The sequence below is a fragment of the Chenopodium album genome, chromosome 3 (genome assembly GCF_948465745.1).
Source record: "Chenopodium album chromosome 3, dcCheAlbu1.1, whole genome shotgun sequence".
In the NCBI taxonomy this organism is placed as follows: Eukaryota; Viridiplantae; Streptophyta; class Magnoliopsida; order Caryophyllales; family Amaranthaceae; genus Chenopodium; species Chenopodium album.
In genome coordinates, this window is record NC_137836.1 from 663,413 (window position 1) to 680,004 (window position 16,592).

General features: G+C 35.7%; 2 protein-coding genes and 1 pseudogene across 3 annotated transcripts; 2 read left to right on the forward strand and 1 right to left on the reverse strand.

The window, feature by feature from the left end:
- The first annotated feature begins 107 nt into the window (after positions 1 to 107).
- LOC145623543 (receptor-like protein kinase FERONIA pseudogene) lies at positions 108 to 3,448 on the forward strand (annotated as a pseudogene).
- Positions 3,449 to 5,964: 2,516 nt separating this feature from the next.
- LOC145609721 (thioredoxin H-type-like) lies at positions 5,965 to 9,451 on the reverse strand. The gene is made up of 5 exons (XM_081665189.1): positions 9,286 to 9,451; positions 8,753 to 8,836; positions 7,929 to 8,044; positions 6,862 to 6,984; positions 5,965 to 6,382 (listed from the first exon to the last, which is right to left on the reverse strand). Exons 2-5 carry the CDS (start codon positions 8,772 to 8,774, stop codon positions 6,233 to 6,235), a joined length of 411 nt encoding a protein of 136 aa, XP_081521315.1. The 5' UTR covers positions 8,775 to 8,836; positions 9,286 to 9,451; the 3' UTR covers positions 5,965 to 6,232.
- Positions 9,452 to 10,786: 1,335 nt separating this feature from the next.
- LOC145609732 (uncharacterized) lies at positions 10,787 to 16,531 on the forward strand. 2 transcript variants are annotated; one of them, XM_081665200.1, is made up of 11 exons: positions 10,787 to 10,979; positions 11,130 to 11,339; positions 12,458 to 12,502; positions 12,617 to 12,679; positions 12,794 to 12,856; positions 13,016 to 13,078; positions 13,478 to 13,540; positions 13,862 to 13,921; positions 15,153 to 15,293; positions 15,496 to 15,591; positions 15,865 to 16,531. In XM_081665200.1, the coding sequence occupies exons 2-11, from the start codon at positions 11,175 to 11,177 to the stop codon at positions 16,315 to 16,317; spliced, it is 1,212 nt and encodes a 403-aa protein (XP_081521326.1). In that variant the 5' UTR covers positions 10,787 to 10,979; positions 11,130 to 11,174; the 3' UTR covers positions 16,318 to 16,531. The 2 variants fall into 2 exon arrangements, with proteins under 2 accessions (XP_081521326.1, XP_081521323.1); XM_081665197.1 differs by having other exon boundaries at positions 10,789 to 10,979; positions 11,143 to 11,339.
- Positions 16,532 to 16,592: the final 61 nt, after the last annotated feature.

Consider the following 16,592-nt stretch of genomic DNA (forward strand, 5'->3'; position numbering starts at 1 on the left):
TAAACAATTAATTACACGATAATACAAAATTATAAATTTTAAAATAAATAAAAATTGGCAATGAGACACCTTCAATTCCGGTTTTTGTAGTCCTCTTCCTTCTTTCTTCCTCCATTACCAACTTCCCTCTAACCCTAAACTTTCTCTCTCCTTCAAATTTCCCAGATTTTCGATTTCAACCTTCTATTTCACTCTAAATCCATACTTATGACTTGATCATCTTTCTTCTTTCTCCATTTTCTAGAAACTTCTTAGCTTCTGCATCTGGGGTTGGATTCTGCTTCTTTCTTTCAGCTTTGAGATCATTAAAGTTAAGTTTCTCTAAGCTCAATTTGCTGCTGATTTTCCATTTTCAGCTTTATTTTACCTGGTTAGTTGTAGTTTTTCCCAATTTTTAATTTTTTTTTCCTGCTTGAATTTCATGTAAATTGAATTGAATTATTTAGCTCCCAAAAAAAAACAAAAAAAAGTTGAGATCTTGATGAAATGGGGAGAAAATTAGCTTTGATTCTATGGTTATCTGTATTAATAAAAGTGATAGTAGCTCAAAATTATACACCAAAAGATAATATTCTGTTGAATTGTGGGGCCACCGACAAACAGAGCAGCGATTCCGATGGTCGGAAATGGAACTCCGACAATGGATCTAAGTTCTTGTCTTCATCCAAAAACACAACCACAGCTCCGGCTGACAGTCAAGCACCTGATGTTGCTGAGGTCCCTTTCTTGACTGCTAGAATTTTTCAATCTGAATTTTCCTATAATATTGCTGTTGCCCCTGGTCGGAAATTTGTCCGTCTTTACTTCTATCCCAATTCTTATGCTGGTCATAACACCACTAATGCTATCTTCTCTGTCGCGGCCGGGCCGTTCACTTTGCTTAGCAATTTTAGTGCTGCCCAGACCACCGAAGCCCTTAACTATGATTACCTTATCAAAGAGTACTCCATCAATGTCGAGGGTGATACTTTGACCTTAACCTTTACGCCCTCGTCTAATTATACCAATTCCTTTGCCTTTATTAATGGTATTGAGGTTGTGTCTATGCCTGATATCTATCAAGATGCTGATGGTACACCCTTTGTTGGTGGAGGTGTCAATTTTATTATCGATAACTCCACCGCCCTTGAGGGTTTGTATCGGCTTAATGTGGGTGGAAATTACATTCCTCCTACTAAGGATACCGGCCTTTTTAGGTCGTGGTCTGATGATACTCCTTATATATTCGGTGCTGCTACGGGAACCACTAATGTTGCTGATGTTAATGTCACTTATCCTGATTCTATACCCTCGTATACTGCTCCTGTCGACGTTTACTCCACTGCAAGGTTCATGACAATGAACAATTCAATCAATGTCAATTTTAACTTGACATGGTTGTTTACGGTTGATACTGGCTTCAGTTACTTGGTTAGGCTGCATTTCTGCGAGATCTTTTCCAATATAACTAAGGACAACCAGATTGTGTTCAATATCTTCCTCAACAATCAGACTGCGACCCCTGGATACGATATCATTGCCTTGGCAGGCAGTAATGGGACACCTAATGTTCAGGACTTTGTGGTGATTCCTCCCCCTAGTAAAGACCCCCAGCAGGATCTCTGGCTTGATCTGCATCCAGATACCAGTTCTAAGCCGAACTACTATAATGCATTTCTGAATGGAGTAGAGGTATTCAAGATAAACGGCACTGATGGTAGTCTTGCTGGGCAGAATCCAATTCCTGCCCCAACGCAGGAGGTTGTTTTCTCTCCATCAGGCTCATCCCATTCAGCTAGTCATGCTGCAGTTATTGGTGGAGTTGTTGGAGGTGTTGGACTATTCTTCCTGGTTGCTCTATTGGCCTGTTTCATCTCTCGCCGCAGGAGGTACGGAAAGGTCTCCAACCCAAGTGATGGTCCATCTGGTTGGCTTCCCCTTTCCCTGTACGGAAATTCGCATACCTCTGGATCTGCAAAGACGACTACAACTGGAAGCTATGCTTCTTCTCTTCCTTCAAATCTCTGCCGTCATTTCTCTTTTGCAGAGATCAAATCTGCCACCAAAAATTTTGATGAGTCTCGTGTCCTCGGAGTTGGAGGTTTTGGTAAAGTTTACAGGGGAGAAATTGATGGTGGGACGATGAAAGTAGCTATCAAGCGTGGGAACCCACTGTCTGAGCAAGGTATACATGAGTTCCAAACAGAAATTGAGATGCTTTCCAAGCTTCGTCACCGTCACCTTGTCTCTCTGCTTGGTTACTGTGAAGAAAATGGAGAAATGATCCTTGTGTATGATTACATGGCTTACGGAACCCTTCGTGAGCATCTCTACAAAACCCAAAAGCCCCCTCTGCCGTGGAAGCAAAGGCTCGAAATTTGCATTGGTTCTGCTCGTGGATTGCATTACCTTCACACTGGTGCCAAGCACACTATCATTCATCGTGATGTCAAGACAACCAACATTCTGTTGGATGAGAAGTGGGTGGCCAAGGTTTCTGACTTTGGCCTGTCCAAGACAGGGCCTTCATTGGATCACACCCACGTTAGTACTGTTGTGAAAGGTAGTTTCGGATATCTGGACCCTGAGTACTTTAGGAGGCAACAACTCACCGACAAGTCAGATGTTTACTCATTTGGGGTTGTTCTGTTTGAGATCTTGTGTGCTCGGCCTGCCCTGAACCCGTCGCTTCCAAAGGAGCAAGTTAGCTTGGCAGAGTGGGCAGTATATTGCTACAAGAAGGGTATACTTGATCAGATTATGGATCCTTATCTGAAGGGAAAGATTGCTCCTGAATGCTTCAAGAAGTTTGCTGAGACTGCTATGAAGTGTGTGTCTGATCAGAGTATTGATAGACCGTCCATGGGTGATGTGCTGTGGAACCTCGAGTTTGCTTTGCAACTACAGGAGAGTGCAGAAGAGAGCGGTAAGGATCTTGGCGATGTTGCTGGGATAGACTTTGTTGAAGGCAAGTTTGACGTCGAGTGTGGAAAGAAGGATCCAAATGAATCCCGGACTTTTGATGGAAACGTGACAGACTCAAGGAGTACAATGAGCATTGGAGGTCGCAGTCTTGCAAGTGAAGATTCTGATGGTCTGACACCAAGTGCTGTGTTCTCTCAGATCATGAATCCCAAGGGACGTTAGATACATGTCCAATGCTTGGGAATTTCATTACCGAAATTTGGTGTTCCAGACCTATTTTTCTGCCTAATCAAAACGGGTTTGCTAATCGGTTTGTAATAGGGGTGAGCAAACCGGGTACCCGGTCATAATTTTAGGACCCGGACTTGGAATTGGTTGGAACCGGGTCCTAAAATTCGGAACCGGAATTGGAATTGGTTTAACCGGGTCCTAAATTTTAGGAATTGGAATTGGAACCACCAGGTACCGGTTCCGGTTCCGGGTACCCACTTATGTATGTAATTGTTAAAATATAATACAAATTATAATTCTTATTTTAGTATCATTATTAGTGTTTAATACTTATATTTATATATGCATTAAGCTATTTGTATTCATGTTAGGTATTAATAATACTTTTTTTATTGTACAAATTAGATACATTTAACATATTTTTATTATTTAAAATTTATCTAGTTTAGGATATATTGGATAACCGGGTACCCAACCGGTTCCGGGTCCAAAAAGTTGAGAATTGGAATTGGAATTGGTTATAACCGGGTCCTTAATTTATTACCCGGAATTGGAACCACCGGGTCCAATCTCGGTTCCGGACCCGCCGGTTCCTAACCGGTTCCGGTTCCAATTCCGGGTACCCGGAATTTTTGCTCACCCCTAGTTTGTAATCAACCAAACCACAGAAGGAACTCCATCATTTCGTCATCAGACTAATAACACTATCCAAAATTTTCATCAATATACAATATCTTGGTTCATCTGTTGAACATGGCTATTTTTATTTAATTTCCATCTTTGATCTAGCAGTAAGTTGTATCTATAGTTCTATTTAAAGAGTGAAACTGAAATTGTTTTATATACCATATGTACTGATCTTTCTTGTGTATTTCAGTAATTTATGGTTCATTTTAGTGGGATTCATTTATTCTTCTAAACTCGCTAATCGGATTCGAGTTTTCATCCCTAAGCCCTTTGTAATGTTTGTTATAATCATATTGCAATCTTGTTATCTTTGCATAATAATAATATAGAGTGCTTAATACTTGGTACTCGTATTAGTCGTATAATGTGAAAGTGAGTATGTAATCGTGAATATGATGGTGACCCAAGAAGGATAAGAAAGTAAATGCACCACCACTAAATATGGTTGTCAAATGTCAAGATACACATGGATGGGACCCACGTTGAGTTGTTCGTTGTTACAGCTTAATTGGAAAAAGGCAAAATGGAAGGACGGCAATCAAGAAAGAAAGAGTAAGATAATTGACAATGGAGAATATGTCAAATAATGAAAATGGCTGGAATTAGGCTGGACATTATACAATAATAATTATGTTATATTCTTTTGAGTATGACACCCCATATTAATTGTTTTACATGTCTTAATGTTTTGCATTTGATAGCTACTACGACTACTTGCTACTCAGTCCATTGGACGAATTCAATTCTAAACGATTTTCTCTATTAACACTTTGAGCAAAATAATACTCTTTCCGTTCCTTTATTATCTTGGCACTAGTTATTCAATATTTACCTCATATGAAGTGGAAATGAGAGTGGAAGGAAGGAGGATGAGAGGATAGGAATGGCGGGTTAGCTTGGTTAAAATTAGAAAGGAAAATGTGGCATTTTATTGTTTTTGGTAGGAAATCTATACTAATATATTAAAAAGCGTTCGGAGATTCAAACCCCAAACCACTCATAATAAAATTGACTTTACAACCATCTAAGCCAATTATCACACATATTATAAATATGAGAAAGAAATATACAAAAGTGTATATAATTATTAAAAAAAACACTCACATTCATTCTTGATCTTTTAATCCAAATTTATATATAAATACATAAAAGTATTATAATATAGAATAAACTCAATTAAAAATCCAAAATTAGTTTTTTTTTTATTTTTTTTATTTTTATTAGAATATACTCGTAATATGGTTTCAAAAAAAATAAAATAAAATACCCATAATAAAAAAAATTAACATGTTTTTTTTACAGTTTTCTCAAAAAAAAAAAATGTCTTTTAAAGTGTCTAAAATAGAAATGAAATTATTCAAAGTATTACCCGGGAAAAAGCCCGGGGTTACACACTAGTTTATAATTAAATAACTACATTGTACTTGTTTTGATGTTAGACTTGTAAATTATGAGTCTCAATTTTTTTTTTAAAGATCAACCACTAGTACTCGTATATGTTTATACTATGCGCAAAGAAATGGTTGGACAAGAAAAGGATTCAATGGTCACTTGTATATGTAACAAAAGGTATAGAAGCCAGTGCCATCACAAGATTATGATGATCCAACAAGAGGCTAGAATGGGATTTTTCGAAAGAAATTACTCCTTCCGTCTCTAATTGTTTGCCCATTGTAAATATTTGGATAAAATTTAAGTCCTTACTAATGTTCACGCGTATAGATTTCTAATACACATCTTTGAAACCATGAAAAATCAAATGGGATAAACAAGTAGCGATGGAAGGAGTATAACATTTTATTCATATGCTTCTGTTGGAATATTTCCAAATAATAATGTTATGTGTGAGACGTTATCCCACATGGAAAAAGTAAGAAGGGAATGTATTGTTTATATGGTAAACAATTAGATATGAGTTATGAAATGGGCTAAGTGGTGTTTTAGACAAGTGGGCTAAGTGGCTTATATATATTTATAATCAAAGACTTAGCACTTAGCTCATTCTTATCTTCCGTTCATCCTGTTCTTCTCCTCTTTTTAACGTTTTTAGGAAATCAGTCGAATCACATACGAGTAGTCAAGAGATAGAGTACCCTTTTTTTCCAAAATATTTTTCTTTTTAGTTAATAAGCTCACAATTCATAAGGTGTAAATGTGTAAAGGCCCTGAATATTGAATATACAAAATTAACAAGCACCATACACAATGCAGCGTTTTAATAATGCTTGTAAATGACAATTGAGCAATTACTCTCAGATACAAGTATAACAAATAACACTCATCTAATGCTTTACACAACTTTACAAGAAAAAGGGAGATTGGGTAAATATATAGGCATAGTTGATTGCACCTTGATCACAAGTCCAAACACCATGTACCACAATCCACAGCTAGTCATAGAATAGTCTCATTAAAATGGCCGGCCCTGTGCATCTACAACGGCAGTTATCTTCTTCAGTAATTCTGCCTTGTTGGAGCCTACAAGCTTGTCAATTTCCTGTCCATTTTGGAGGAAGAAGAAACTTGGAGTGGCCTTGATATCAAACGAGGTGCTAAGATCCTGCACCACAGTAATCTTCACTTAATAACTAATGGAGAATATAGCATAATTGTAGCAAGTTTAAGGACATAATTTATCAAAGAGACAAGGACTACGAGGATCATGAATATTCTATTCAACAGTCTAATATAGCGGTGTGAGGATCATAAATATTCTATTCTATGGTCTAATATAGCAATATAAGGATCAGGAATATTCTATGGTCCACTATCAAATTACTTCACCATCAAAAAGAAGAATTTAGCACAATCAGCATAGAGCAAACTTGTGTCAATTCAATTTTTAAATATGTTGAGATAGATCCACCATCACATCCCTAGTTTCAAAGTTAATTATTGCAATTGTCCAACCCTTCCCATATCCAACCAACATATATCATAAAGGTAAGTATGCTTGATAGCAGCAGTTTTGAATATGCAGTATGGAAATAGTCTACTATGTCCCTTCTAAGTTCTATCAGAATGAATTGTATTACTTACGGGAAGCTCATCAACATCAATAGTGAGGAACATCAAAGAAGTATATTTCCGAGACAATTCACAATAATACGATGCAATCATCTTGCAGGGTCCACACCAAGCTGCACTAAAATTTGCTATGATCTGTCAAGAAAAAACAAACAAACAAACGTTAGCATGTTTAAGTAGAGCTTATTGGGACTTGTGAGAGGGCATTAGGGAACCGAATAGCTGGTTAATATACAAATATGTTGCTTTGGCAGCATAAGGAAGCAAAACATGAGACAGTGATATTGACCTCATATAAGCTTTACATAGATTCAACACTACCACTTTATAGCATAATGCAATGAACAAAATAATTTTGTCATTGCATGAAAAAATATTGTAAAAGAGTGCAGTTATTAATAAGATTCACCAAATTACCACACTAATTACCCATTAAAATATCATTGTCTTAGACATAAACAATAAGACTAGGGCTACGTTTTAGATGTACACAGTTACACACTTCTTCCCCCAAAACAAAAAGGAAAAAGAAAGATTGTAAAAGAGAAAAGGGAAACACTTATGATACCAGATGCCCTAATGTTCTGTCAAAACATTTAAATACATACAAGAAATGCAAGCCTATCATAACCATGGTAACGAAGCAAGTAGTTCCCTATTCCAGGACAAAGTATAGATATCAAAATGAGGTACATAAGGAGGAAGCAAGAAAGGTGATTGCACATAGGAAATTAGGAAGATTAAGGGTAAGGTGGCAGCAAGTGATAGTAGTCATAAGGGAGATAAGCAAGCCCTCTAGCCTCATACCTCAAATTTAACTTAATTCTATATTCATATTTCAAACTTATGTCCCCTTCTAATTTCTAATTTCATACATTAGGCTGCTGAAATACCTAAATTATGACAATGAGCTCTTTCCCACAAAGCTCGTGACAAACATATAGCTATTAAGATGTAAAGGCTAATAAAGGTTGATTCACACGTTTTGTAAGAACTAAGATGAGAAGCATTATGAACACCAAAAAAAATTGTACAATTGAAATATCTTTCATCTGAAAATCTTAGGGGATAAAACTTACAATCTTGTCTTGTTGATTTGCAAGCATCAACTTTTCCTCCCAAGCTGCAATTGTTGTAATAAGGTGCACATTTCCATCGGCCATAATATAATGAGCAGAAGAATCCTCATCGTCATCCCGCACCCAAAATTACTACACCTAAGTAAAACTGTCATGTCACTGTGTAATGCCAGTGTTAAATGCTCAACACCGCAACATGAAACACCGAAATCTCAAATTGATAACGCAAAGCCATTGCTTGAAAAACCCTACCAAAGATGCAAGTCCTTACCATCTGACATCTTTTGATAGCTAAAGGCTAATTATTCAAATCAGAACTAAAAGAACAATCACCAAAAAAACCAAAGAAGCCATATGCCATCCCAATTCTCAATCAGAAATCCAATTAAGCTATCCTAACATTGCTACTACACATACACACTCATCTAGTAAAAGATGCTAACTTACGAAAATGAGAATGGATTTTTTAAAGTGGTTTGGTGTACAATATCCCACATGAATATCAATTTAATGTAATGCATCTCCACTCACAAATAAGCTTGTAATCACTCAAAACCACCTTACCACAAGTTTGTTAGTAGAGAGCATTCGCCTGAGACATTACACACCAAACTTACCGGTAATGCAGAACCCGTAAGGATTTCATATGTTAGAGGGGTCTCAATTTAAAGGTTGTTGGTTAATCACTTAGGCAATGAACTTTTTTTTTTTTTTTGAAAGGACTTGGGCAATGAACTTAATGATTAAAAAAAAGTGACAAAAATAGCAGTGGTAGAATAACATAATATAAAAATCTAAGGATAGCTTAGGTCCATATAAACTTACTCTTGAAGCACACAATCCCATTTTACAGCCTCCGCAGCACAATTTACTAAAGATGCGAGCCAGGTTGCTGCTGTCAGAATTGCCTGAAATTAATAAAATCATGAAATTTAGCAAGATCCAATTTTACAATCAGCAGTCCATCAATTAAAAAAGCAAGCAATTTCATCCTTTTATTAGTAACACCAGCAATATAATCATTTAATTAAAACCTTTAGATGAGTTTAAAACCCAAAGGAATCAGTTAAAAGACTCCGTATAATAATAGTATGAGAAAATATCTAATATTTAAAATACTGAATTTATACGAAAAAAATATGGGAATTCTGCAGGCAAATCAGTGAAGATAATAATCAAATAAAAGTGACATGGTACCTTAGATTAGATAGGATTTAACTAAACACTCAATTTTAGAAGAATTCACAAAAAGAAGAAAACTTTAGCACCTAAAAATTAGATCTGCAATAGTTAGAAGATAATGATTGAATGAATGAATGATATGAGACATAAAAGATGGAGATTGGTAAAAGCAAACCTTTGAACAGGGGAAACCCAAAACCCTAATCTTCTGAAATCGACGAGAATTACAAGAGAAAATCTAGGAAGAAATTTAACTGGGAAATGGAAAAATAATAAGAAGATAAATTGGGGGATTTGGAGTTTGTAGTGTTGTAGAAAAAGGTAAGTGATGCATAAATTGTAGTGGAAGACTAGTTAACATATTTAGACCAAGTACACAAGTGATGTGATACATATAACCTACAAATCAACTTTACTTTTTGGGTCATAAATTATTCAAGTAAGGTAGGTTTTAGTGTGAACACCTAAGTTGGACTAGTCCTTTCTTTGAGTGTTTCTTACGAACTTGGATTTTAGCATATGCAACATGTGCCCAATTCTACTAATCTTGCCCAATATTTACCTAATAACCTAATTTAATACAAGTAGCTAATGATGCTATTTCCAATATGTACTTTGTATGACTGTAATTGTTTATTGGTTTTAAATCATATTTGATTGGCTCACTCCAAATTGAATTGAACATTGAAAGACCAAAAGTACAAAAAACATGATTTGAAGACCTTGCGATTATGTTTAGACTAAGGGTCTGTTCACATTTATTTAATTTCAGTTCAGTTCAGCTCCAATCAGTTCAGTTCAGTTCAACTCATAATTTCCTTCTCTCATAAAATATTCATTTCATCTCAGTTCAGTTCAGATCAGCTCCAATCAGTTCAATTTAATTTAGTTCAGTTCAGCTCAGTTCAATAAATGTGAACAGACCTTATCACTGGGCTAACCTAATATATTTAGTCCAAAACCTTAACTAAATTGAATGTAGACTTTATTCCCCTCCCCCGTCTTTCAGATATTGAAAGAAAAGACTTATTTTTAAATACATATATGCTTCGATGTCTTCTTACATCCTCGTGAAGTTTTCAAAACAACCATGCAAATGTAATATGTTTACCTAACTCTACTTTGTTACTATCCCTTGGTCTCTTTTTGTTTTTGTTTTTTTTCTTTATTTTTATTGAGGCTTCACATTTCCTTTTCAATTAGAGAAAGGAATTCAATTTAATCCCAAATTTAATTTCATCCTTGTTATCTCATATTTATTTTCTTATGTGTGGATAACATTAAGATTGAATCTCCTCTATTACTTATATTAATACAATATCCAATGCATATTTATTGGTAACTCATATGTAAGAAGAAAACAAAAAATTTACATTTCCGAAACATGTCAACTTGTCCTGAATTAGTTAACTAGACAATTCAAGAGGATGTGAAAAATGTAAGGGCCTTAAATTGCTACTAATGAGATTGAATCAAATTTTGTTACATACATTCGGGATGTTTAGGCACCTTATGTATTTTTTTTGCTTATTATAATGATTAAATTAGAGGACATATAATCATCAAATGAGCAATTCAAAATCGAAGCATAGTTAGCCCAATGAACAAATTGGATGAGGGAGACGAATCAAAGTAGTCCATAACCCATATGTTGATATGAAAAAAGAAACAAATAAGAGAAAGAAAGCACCATTGATTCCGGGGTACTAATTAGTAATTACGTAACACTCGAAATAAGGTTTTTTTGGGTGTTCGAACAAGATTTGTAGATTGCACTTGCGCGCACACCAAACACACCTTCTCTAGTTCTCTTCTCCAAAGCACCAAAACCGTGGACTTTACTCTCTCTCTCTCATCTTAGATCTCCAGGTATCATTCATTCTCTCTTTCTCTTTTACACTCGCATTGCATTTCTATTCATTTCTTCATCTATTTCTTCATAATCGTTGTTCTGTAGATAGGGTTTCATGAATTCAATCAATTAAATTGGCTCATCGATCTTTTTATTATCATTTGGAGCTTTTTAATTCAGTTTTAGGTTGAATTTGGGATCTTCCAAGAAAGATGGAGGATGATAAAAAGAAGAAGAAAAACAAGAAGAAGAAGAATAAGCAACAACCCAAAACAACAGCAGCAACCGACGATTCGGCAAGTTCTGTTAGTGGCGAACAAGATAATTTGTCAAATATAGCAATTGATGATGATAAACAACCTCAAAATTATAATGGCGTTAGTTTATTTTTCTAATTATTGCTGTTATATAACTGCATTTTCATCATTATTATTACAGTGATTGTATATTAATATGGAATTTGCTTGTATATGAATTAGACATTTTACTGTGTAACCTGTGAATGTGCAAAAGTATTAAAGACTCTACCTTTTGATTTTCTACTGAAAGAAAAATTCCAATTTTGTTGGGTTTTATTTCTCTGATTTATTGGTTATTATTCTTTACAATCCTACAAAATAGGCTTACAGAAATCCCTATGATATACATATTATATGCACAACAGCACAAGGAAGCCCTTTTAAAAAGGCACTAAGCTATACAAAAAGACAAAACAGAAAAAAAACAATAGTAGTAACCACTTAGGATCAATACAAAACATATAGGAGAAACTAATTACATCGAGAGAGTTGTATGAAAAATGTCATGTGCTCCATCAATCTTCTCAATATTCCCCCCTTAAGTTGTAGCTGTGTTAAACAATTCTAACACAGAGAGAAGATTGTGCTGTTGCTCATTTATTGACAATTTACACCTTTAGGAAAAATGACATTTTGTTGGTTCAACCTTCTTCAAAATGTCAATTTATAAACTCTCTTATTCAACATGATCTAAACTACTCTATCGGTGTAATGGGATATCATTTGCTTTATCATTCTTCTCAATTGAATGCATTACCTTATCGAGTTTGATTCAAATTCTCTCAATAAACAAATATCAATCTTTGATAGCATCTCAGCATAATTCTAACATAAGTATATAAAACCGTACACTCTGTTTTGATTGCTGCTCCCTTATGAGATAAGAAATTAGGCAATGTTTTTTTTTTTTTGCCTGCCAAATTAATTGCTTTTCTGTTCATGCAGATTACTGATTTTGTCATTATCTGATACCAAGATTATTTTAACTTGATTGTCTTGACAAAGATAAATTTCTGATTCTCTATTAGAATTCTATGCTGTGAAAAACTGGACACAGTGATGATGTTCGTTAGGTTTTGAATGAAACGTCATATTCACTAGTTCTGGCATGGAAGAAAATGAAAGAATATCTTTCATCATACAAATGCTCAAATTTTATCTCATCATCTAATGCCTCTCTAAATTTTCATTGGCAGTGTGTTACAGCTGACAGTGAAAAGCAAAATTCGTTGCAAGGAGAGGTGATATATGTCAGATCAGTTGAAGTTTCTTGTAAATTTTACAAGACTTTTGCTTACGCTTCACTATGTGTTGCATCCCTGTCATGATAATTTTTTTCCTTTTGTATTTTTTAGGCTAGATTAAGAGATATGGTCAAACAACTACTTTATGAGAAAGACTCCTACATACAAAGACAGGTATTGATTTATGACATGTAGTATGGGATACATGGTTATATATCACAGTGCAAACAAAAAATTTTGTGATGAAAATACTCAATTTGCTTCAATTTGTTTGCCCTCTTTTTGCAGGCCGACCTAGAGTTGAAAATGAAGCAATTACAGACTGAAAATGACTCCTGGCATGAGAAAGAGGTTATGTTGGGTGGATTGTGTTGCATTGATTTCTGGCATGCTTGCACTGTTTGGCCTGGAAAATTGTTACAATTCTTTGGAGGAAAGGGGGGGTGGGTGTGTGTGTGTGTGTTTTTAAGAAACCAACACTCACAGTTATGCTTATTCTCTAATTCTCAGGTGAGTCTGGAGCAGAGAATCAGCCAGTTATTACAGGAGAATGCTTCTTTGAGTTTTGAACAGGTGAGAGTTAGGAAGACTATATGTCGTAAACTATATGTGCTTTTTGACTTTTTCCATACTACCTCAGTTTTCCAGAATTCTACTTAGTAATTGTTGCTACAAAATTTAAGAACTCATTAGGGTCCTTTTCACTTTATGGAGATTGATGGAGAGTTTGGGATTCAATTAAATATATAGGTTCGCATAGGGTGGGGTAGGAGCTGCTAAAAAAAAAAGTAGAACGCGTATAATCGGATGTAAACAAGTGAATAAAACTTGGGAAACGTGGGTAGTGCCGTAGTGGTCATGTACATATGTTTCTCTTCCTCGTGTTTTAATGCTCATGTCATTATTGTGGTAGCCTATGACTTCAGATTGAACTGTCTATTTAATGACTAAATTAATCATCTATTGTTTCAGAGGAATATGCTGGAAAAATATCAGCATGTTGAGAAGGAGAAACATTCTCTTGTTGAAACAGAGGTAAGATTTTCTATCTTGATGATTATTACTCCGTACTACTCATATTTTTATACTTGCCTAGTTTAATTGTTTTTCTGGTTTCCCCCCATCAAAAAACCTTCTGCGCTGTTGCTTTCAGAACTTATTGTTGTTTTTTCATCATCATTGTATTTGTCAGTCAACATCTTTTAAGTCACCCAAGGCCTTTACTGTCATCCTATAGCTCTACTTTGTCATAGTATTTTTTTACTTGCCTCAACCTCAGTTCACCTTCTGCTGCCTTCTTCGGTTTAAGATGGGAAGCTAAATACGTATGTTTTGGTTATCCTCCCCTATGTGCAGAACCTAGACAAGGAAATGATCATGACTCTGAATTCTGAGAACGCAAAGTTGAAAATGCAGGTATGTAATGTGTTATGCGAGTTTGTGATATATAATGTTGAAAAGCTAATTGTACTTGATTAGATGGTTAGCAAGTCAAGGCGTCAAGCATGTTACAGCATAGAAAGGAGCTTCATCTTCTTTGTTAGATAAGATAATTAAATTGGATTTAATATTTATCAGTCATGTATTTGGACCAAATTAATTTATCTATTGTGTGTTAGTATAAACACTTATTGAGAAAGAGTAGGATTTCATGCACCATTTAGTTTTTTTTACCAAAGCAATTTGCTTACTCCATTACTTTGCAGTTGCAACCAAAAACTTGGTGCTCAAGCCAAGGGTTAGGAGAAAGTTAAAGGAGCTTTATATGACATTTAATTACCACTCCCACCTTTCTCTATTTCCCCTCTGTGAACCCATCATTACCTTCACAATTGGAATGGGTCATTACTGTTCTCTCTTTAATAATCCACCCTCACCAGCACTTCAATTCCCATTAAGGGCACGATTTCTGCTTCACTGCCTTTGAACTTGCTGATTTGCTGGCAAAAATAACTCCTTTGACCACCAGATCTGAAGTCACCACCATCGAGTGGTTTTTATTTTTGTAAATATTGATTTTTGGTGGTGTGTTGTTGTGCTCTACTCTATCTATTTGTGGGGTGCCAACATAATTGTTAAGTGTAGGCTTTTGGTAGTTTATTAGTGTTGTTGGGTGGCCTTCTTGCCTTCCCTTTCTGGTTATTGAAGTTTTGGTAGTGGTGGATTTTGATAGTATTGGGGTAGGTGTTGATTTTAGTCGCTTGATGTCTATGTAGTTGCCTGGGAGTGGAGGCCAGAAAGGTGAACAAGAGGGGAGGAGGCGAGGCTGGAGAGTGTTGGGGTAGGCACTAGGCAGTTCACTTGGAAGGGGTGGGAGGTGCTTGCGGCTTTCAGATTGTGCAGTTGCCTGGTTAGTTGGGGTTGGGGTGTACTTGATTTATTGGCTAATGGTAAGGGGAAGAATAAGGAGAGCTGGAGGAATTAGTTAGTTGGGGTTGGGGTTATTAGATGTTATAGTTGGTTAAACAGGGGCAACCTTTTTACGAAGTATTTTATTTTTGGGTGCAAGTTTGTGTATTTACTTTAAAAAAAAAAAAAGTAACATTGCAACTATTTTAAAATTTCCTGCAAGGATTGCGTGCTAACTAAAAGAAACGGAGGAAGTAAATATTTTTTCTGATGCTAAATTGAAAACAAAGCCTGGCAGGTTTTGGAGTTGGAAGGAGCTAGGAATAGTCTTTCACAAGACAAGCAGCAGCTGCTAGACAACATTTCTAACTTGCAGTCACGAGTTCACAATCTTGAAATGAGTTTGGCAACTCCAGTGCCTCCAACTGATGCTCAAAAGGTTTGCTTCTTCTACCTTCTTTTTTATGTGCGTTTATACATGGTCATTGCATATTGGGGAAGTCATGAGATGATCTGCCAATTTGAGCGGTGATGCAAATTAAGCATTCTATCTTGTGTGGCACACATTGAAAGTATCTCTCATACAGATTTTGAAAGAACCTTTGTTAATGTCTATGATGGGTTTTGACTTTCTGATATAGGATGCCTCTGAGAAAGAGAGCTTGAATACTGAGATGGAAGAAATGTATGCGTTGATTGGGAAATTGATGGCAGAAAATGCAGATCTTGTTGAAAAGGTAATTCATGAGTGACACATGCAGTGTTGCCAGTGTATGATGGTTTAGTTGCCTATTAATAATATGAGCAGTCATTGTTATTCTGCAAATACTCTTTTTTTTTATTAAAGAGGGAGACCCCGCGCACGCTGGGGGGAGGGGCGCTTAACTTTTGTTTTATCTGAAACCTCTTCCTTCCCTCTTGAACCCTAAGATTAAAACCACATTTACTAATCCTTAGGGTAAGAGAATAAGCAAGTCTGATGTCCATTTTTTTTTTTTTTGACATTTTAGGTAAATCAGATGTCCATGGAGCTTGGTCAACGAGCTGTAGTGCCTGATATAACTTCGGTGGACATACCTGATTATTCCTCTGCAAATCCTTTGTCTAGATCCACCGAGGATATTCAAGAAGATAACTCCTTGTCAACAAAGAATTTCGAGTCTTTTGGAACAGCTCCAGTCAAAGATGAGCAAAGAGTAACTGATGAATTAAACTCAGAACATGCTAATATAGTCCGGCATTCATCAGAAACCAGTCTGGCTGGAGAAATAGTGCAAATTTCATTAGATGAAAATGAAAGTCAGGATATAGAAGCACAAGCTTCTGTAGGTGTTGAAGATGAGAGTGTGCCACTTGCTGATGCTCCTCTGATCGGTGCTCCTTTTAGGCTTATTTCTTTTGTTACGAATTATGTAAGTGGTGCCGATCTAGTCAACAAGGGTCCATCAAACTCGCTGCAGTAACCTAAAATATGTTCTAACTTGTAGAAGGTCCGTTGAGATAGGAAGGAAATAGATGGTCATACTACGTATTTGAGTTATTTTACAGTAAACATTTTTTAACACAAGATTGGACTACAGATTACTGTCCCATTGCTTTTTTGTTGTTGGCCATTTTTTTATTTTTGGTTATATAATGGCCAACCTGTATCACCTGAGCTGATATAATTGAAATTTTGATTTAAAGCGAAATAGAATCAAGTTATTCTGTTTGAATTCAATATCGGAACCATGATTTG

Bases quoted from the DNA above. Each gene is read 5' to 3' on its own strand.
- LOC145609721 (XM_081665189.1), bottom strand. From the start codon at position 8,774: ATGGGATTGTGTGCTTCAAGAG. The intron at 8,045-8,752 runs TAAGTTTATATG...TTTGGGTGCGGG, and splicing joins GGGATTGTGTGCTTCAAGAG to ATGACGATGAGGATTCTTCT. The intron at 6,985-7,928 runs GTAAGTTTTATC...TTTTCTTGACAG, and splicing joins CAAATCAACAAGACAAGATT to ATCATAGCAAATTTTAGTGC.
- LOC145609732 (XM_081665200.1), top strand. From the start codon at position 11,175: ATGGAGGATGATAAAAAGAAGAAGAAAAACAAGAAGAAGAAGAATAAG. The intron at 11,340-12,457 runs GTTAGTTTATTT...TTTCATTGGCAG, and splicing joins AACCTCAAAATTATAATGGC to TGTGTTACAGCTGACAGTGA. The intron at 13,922-15,152 runs GTATGTAATGTG...AAAGCCTGGCAG, and splicing joins ACGCAAAGTTGAAAATGCAG to GTTTTGGAGTTGGAAGGAGC.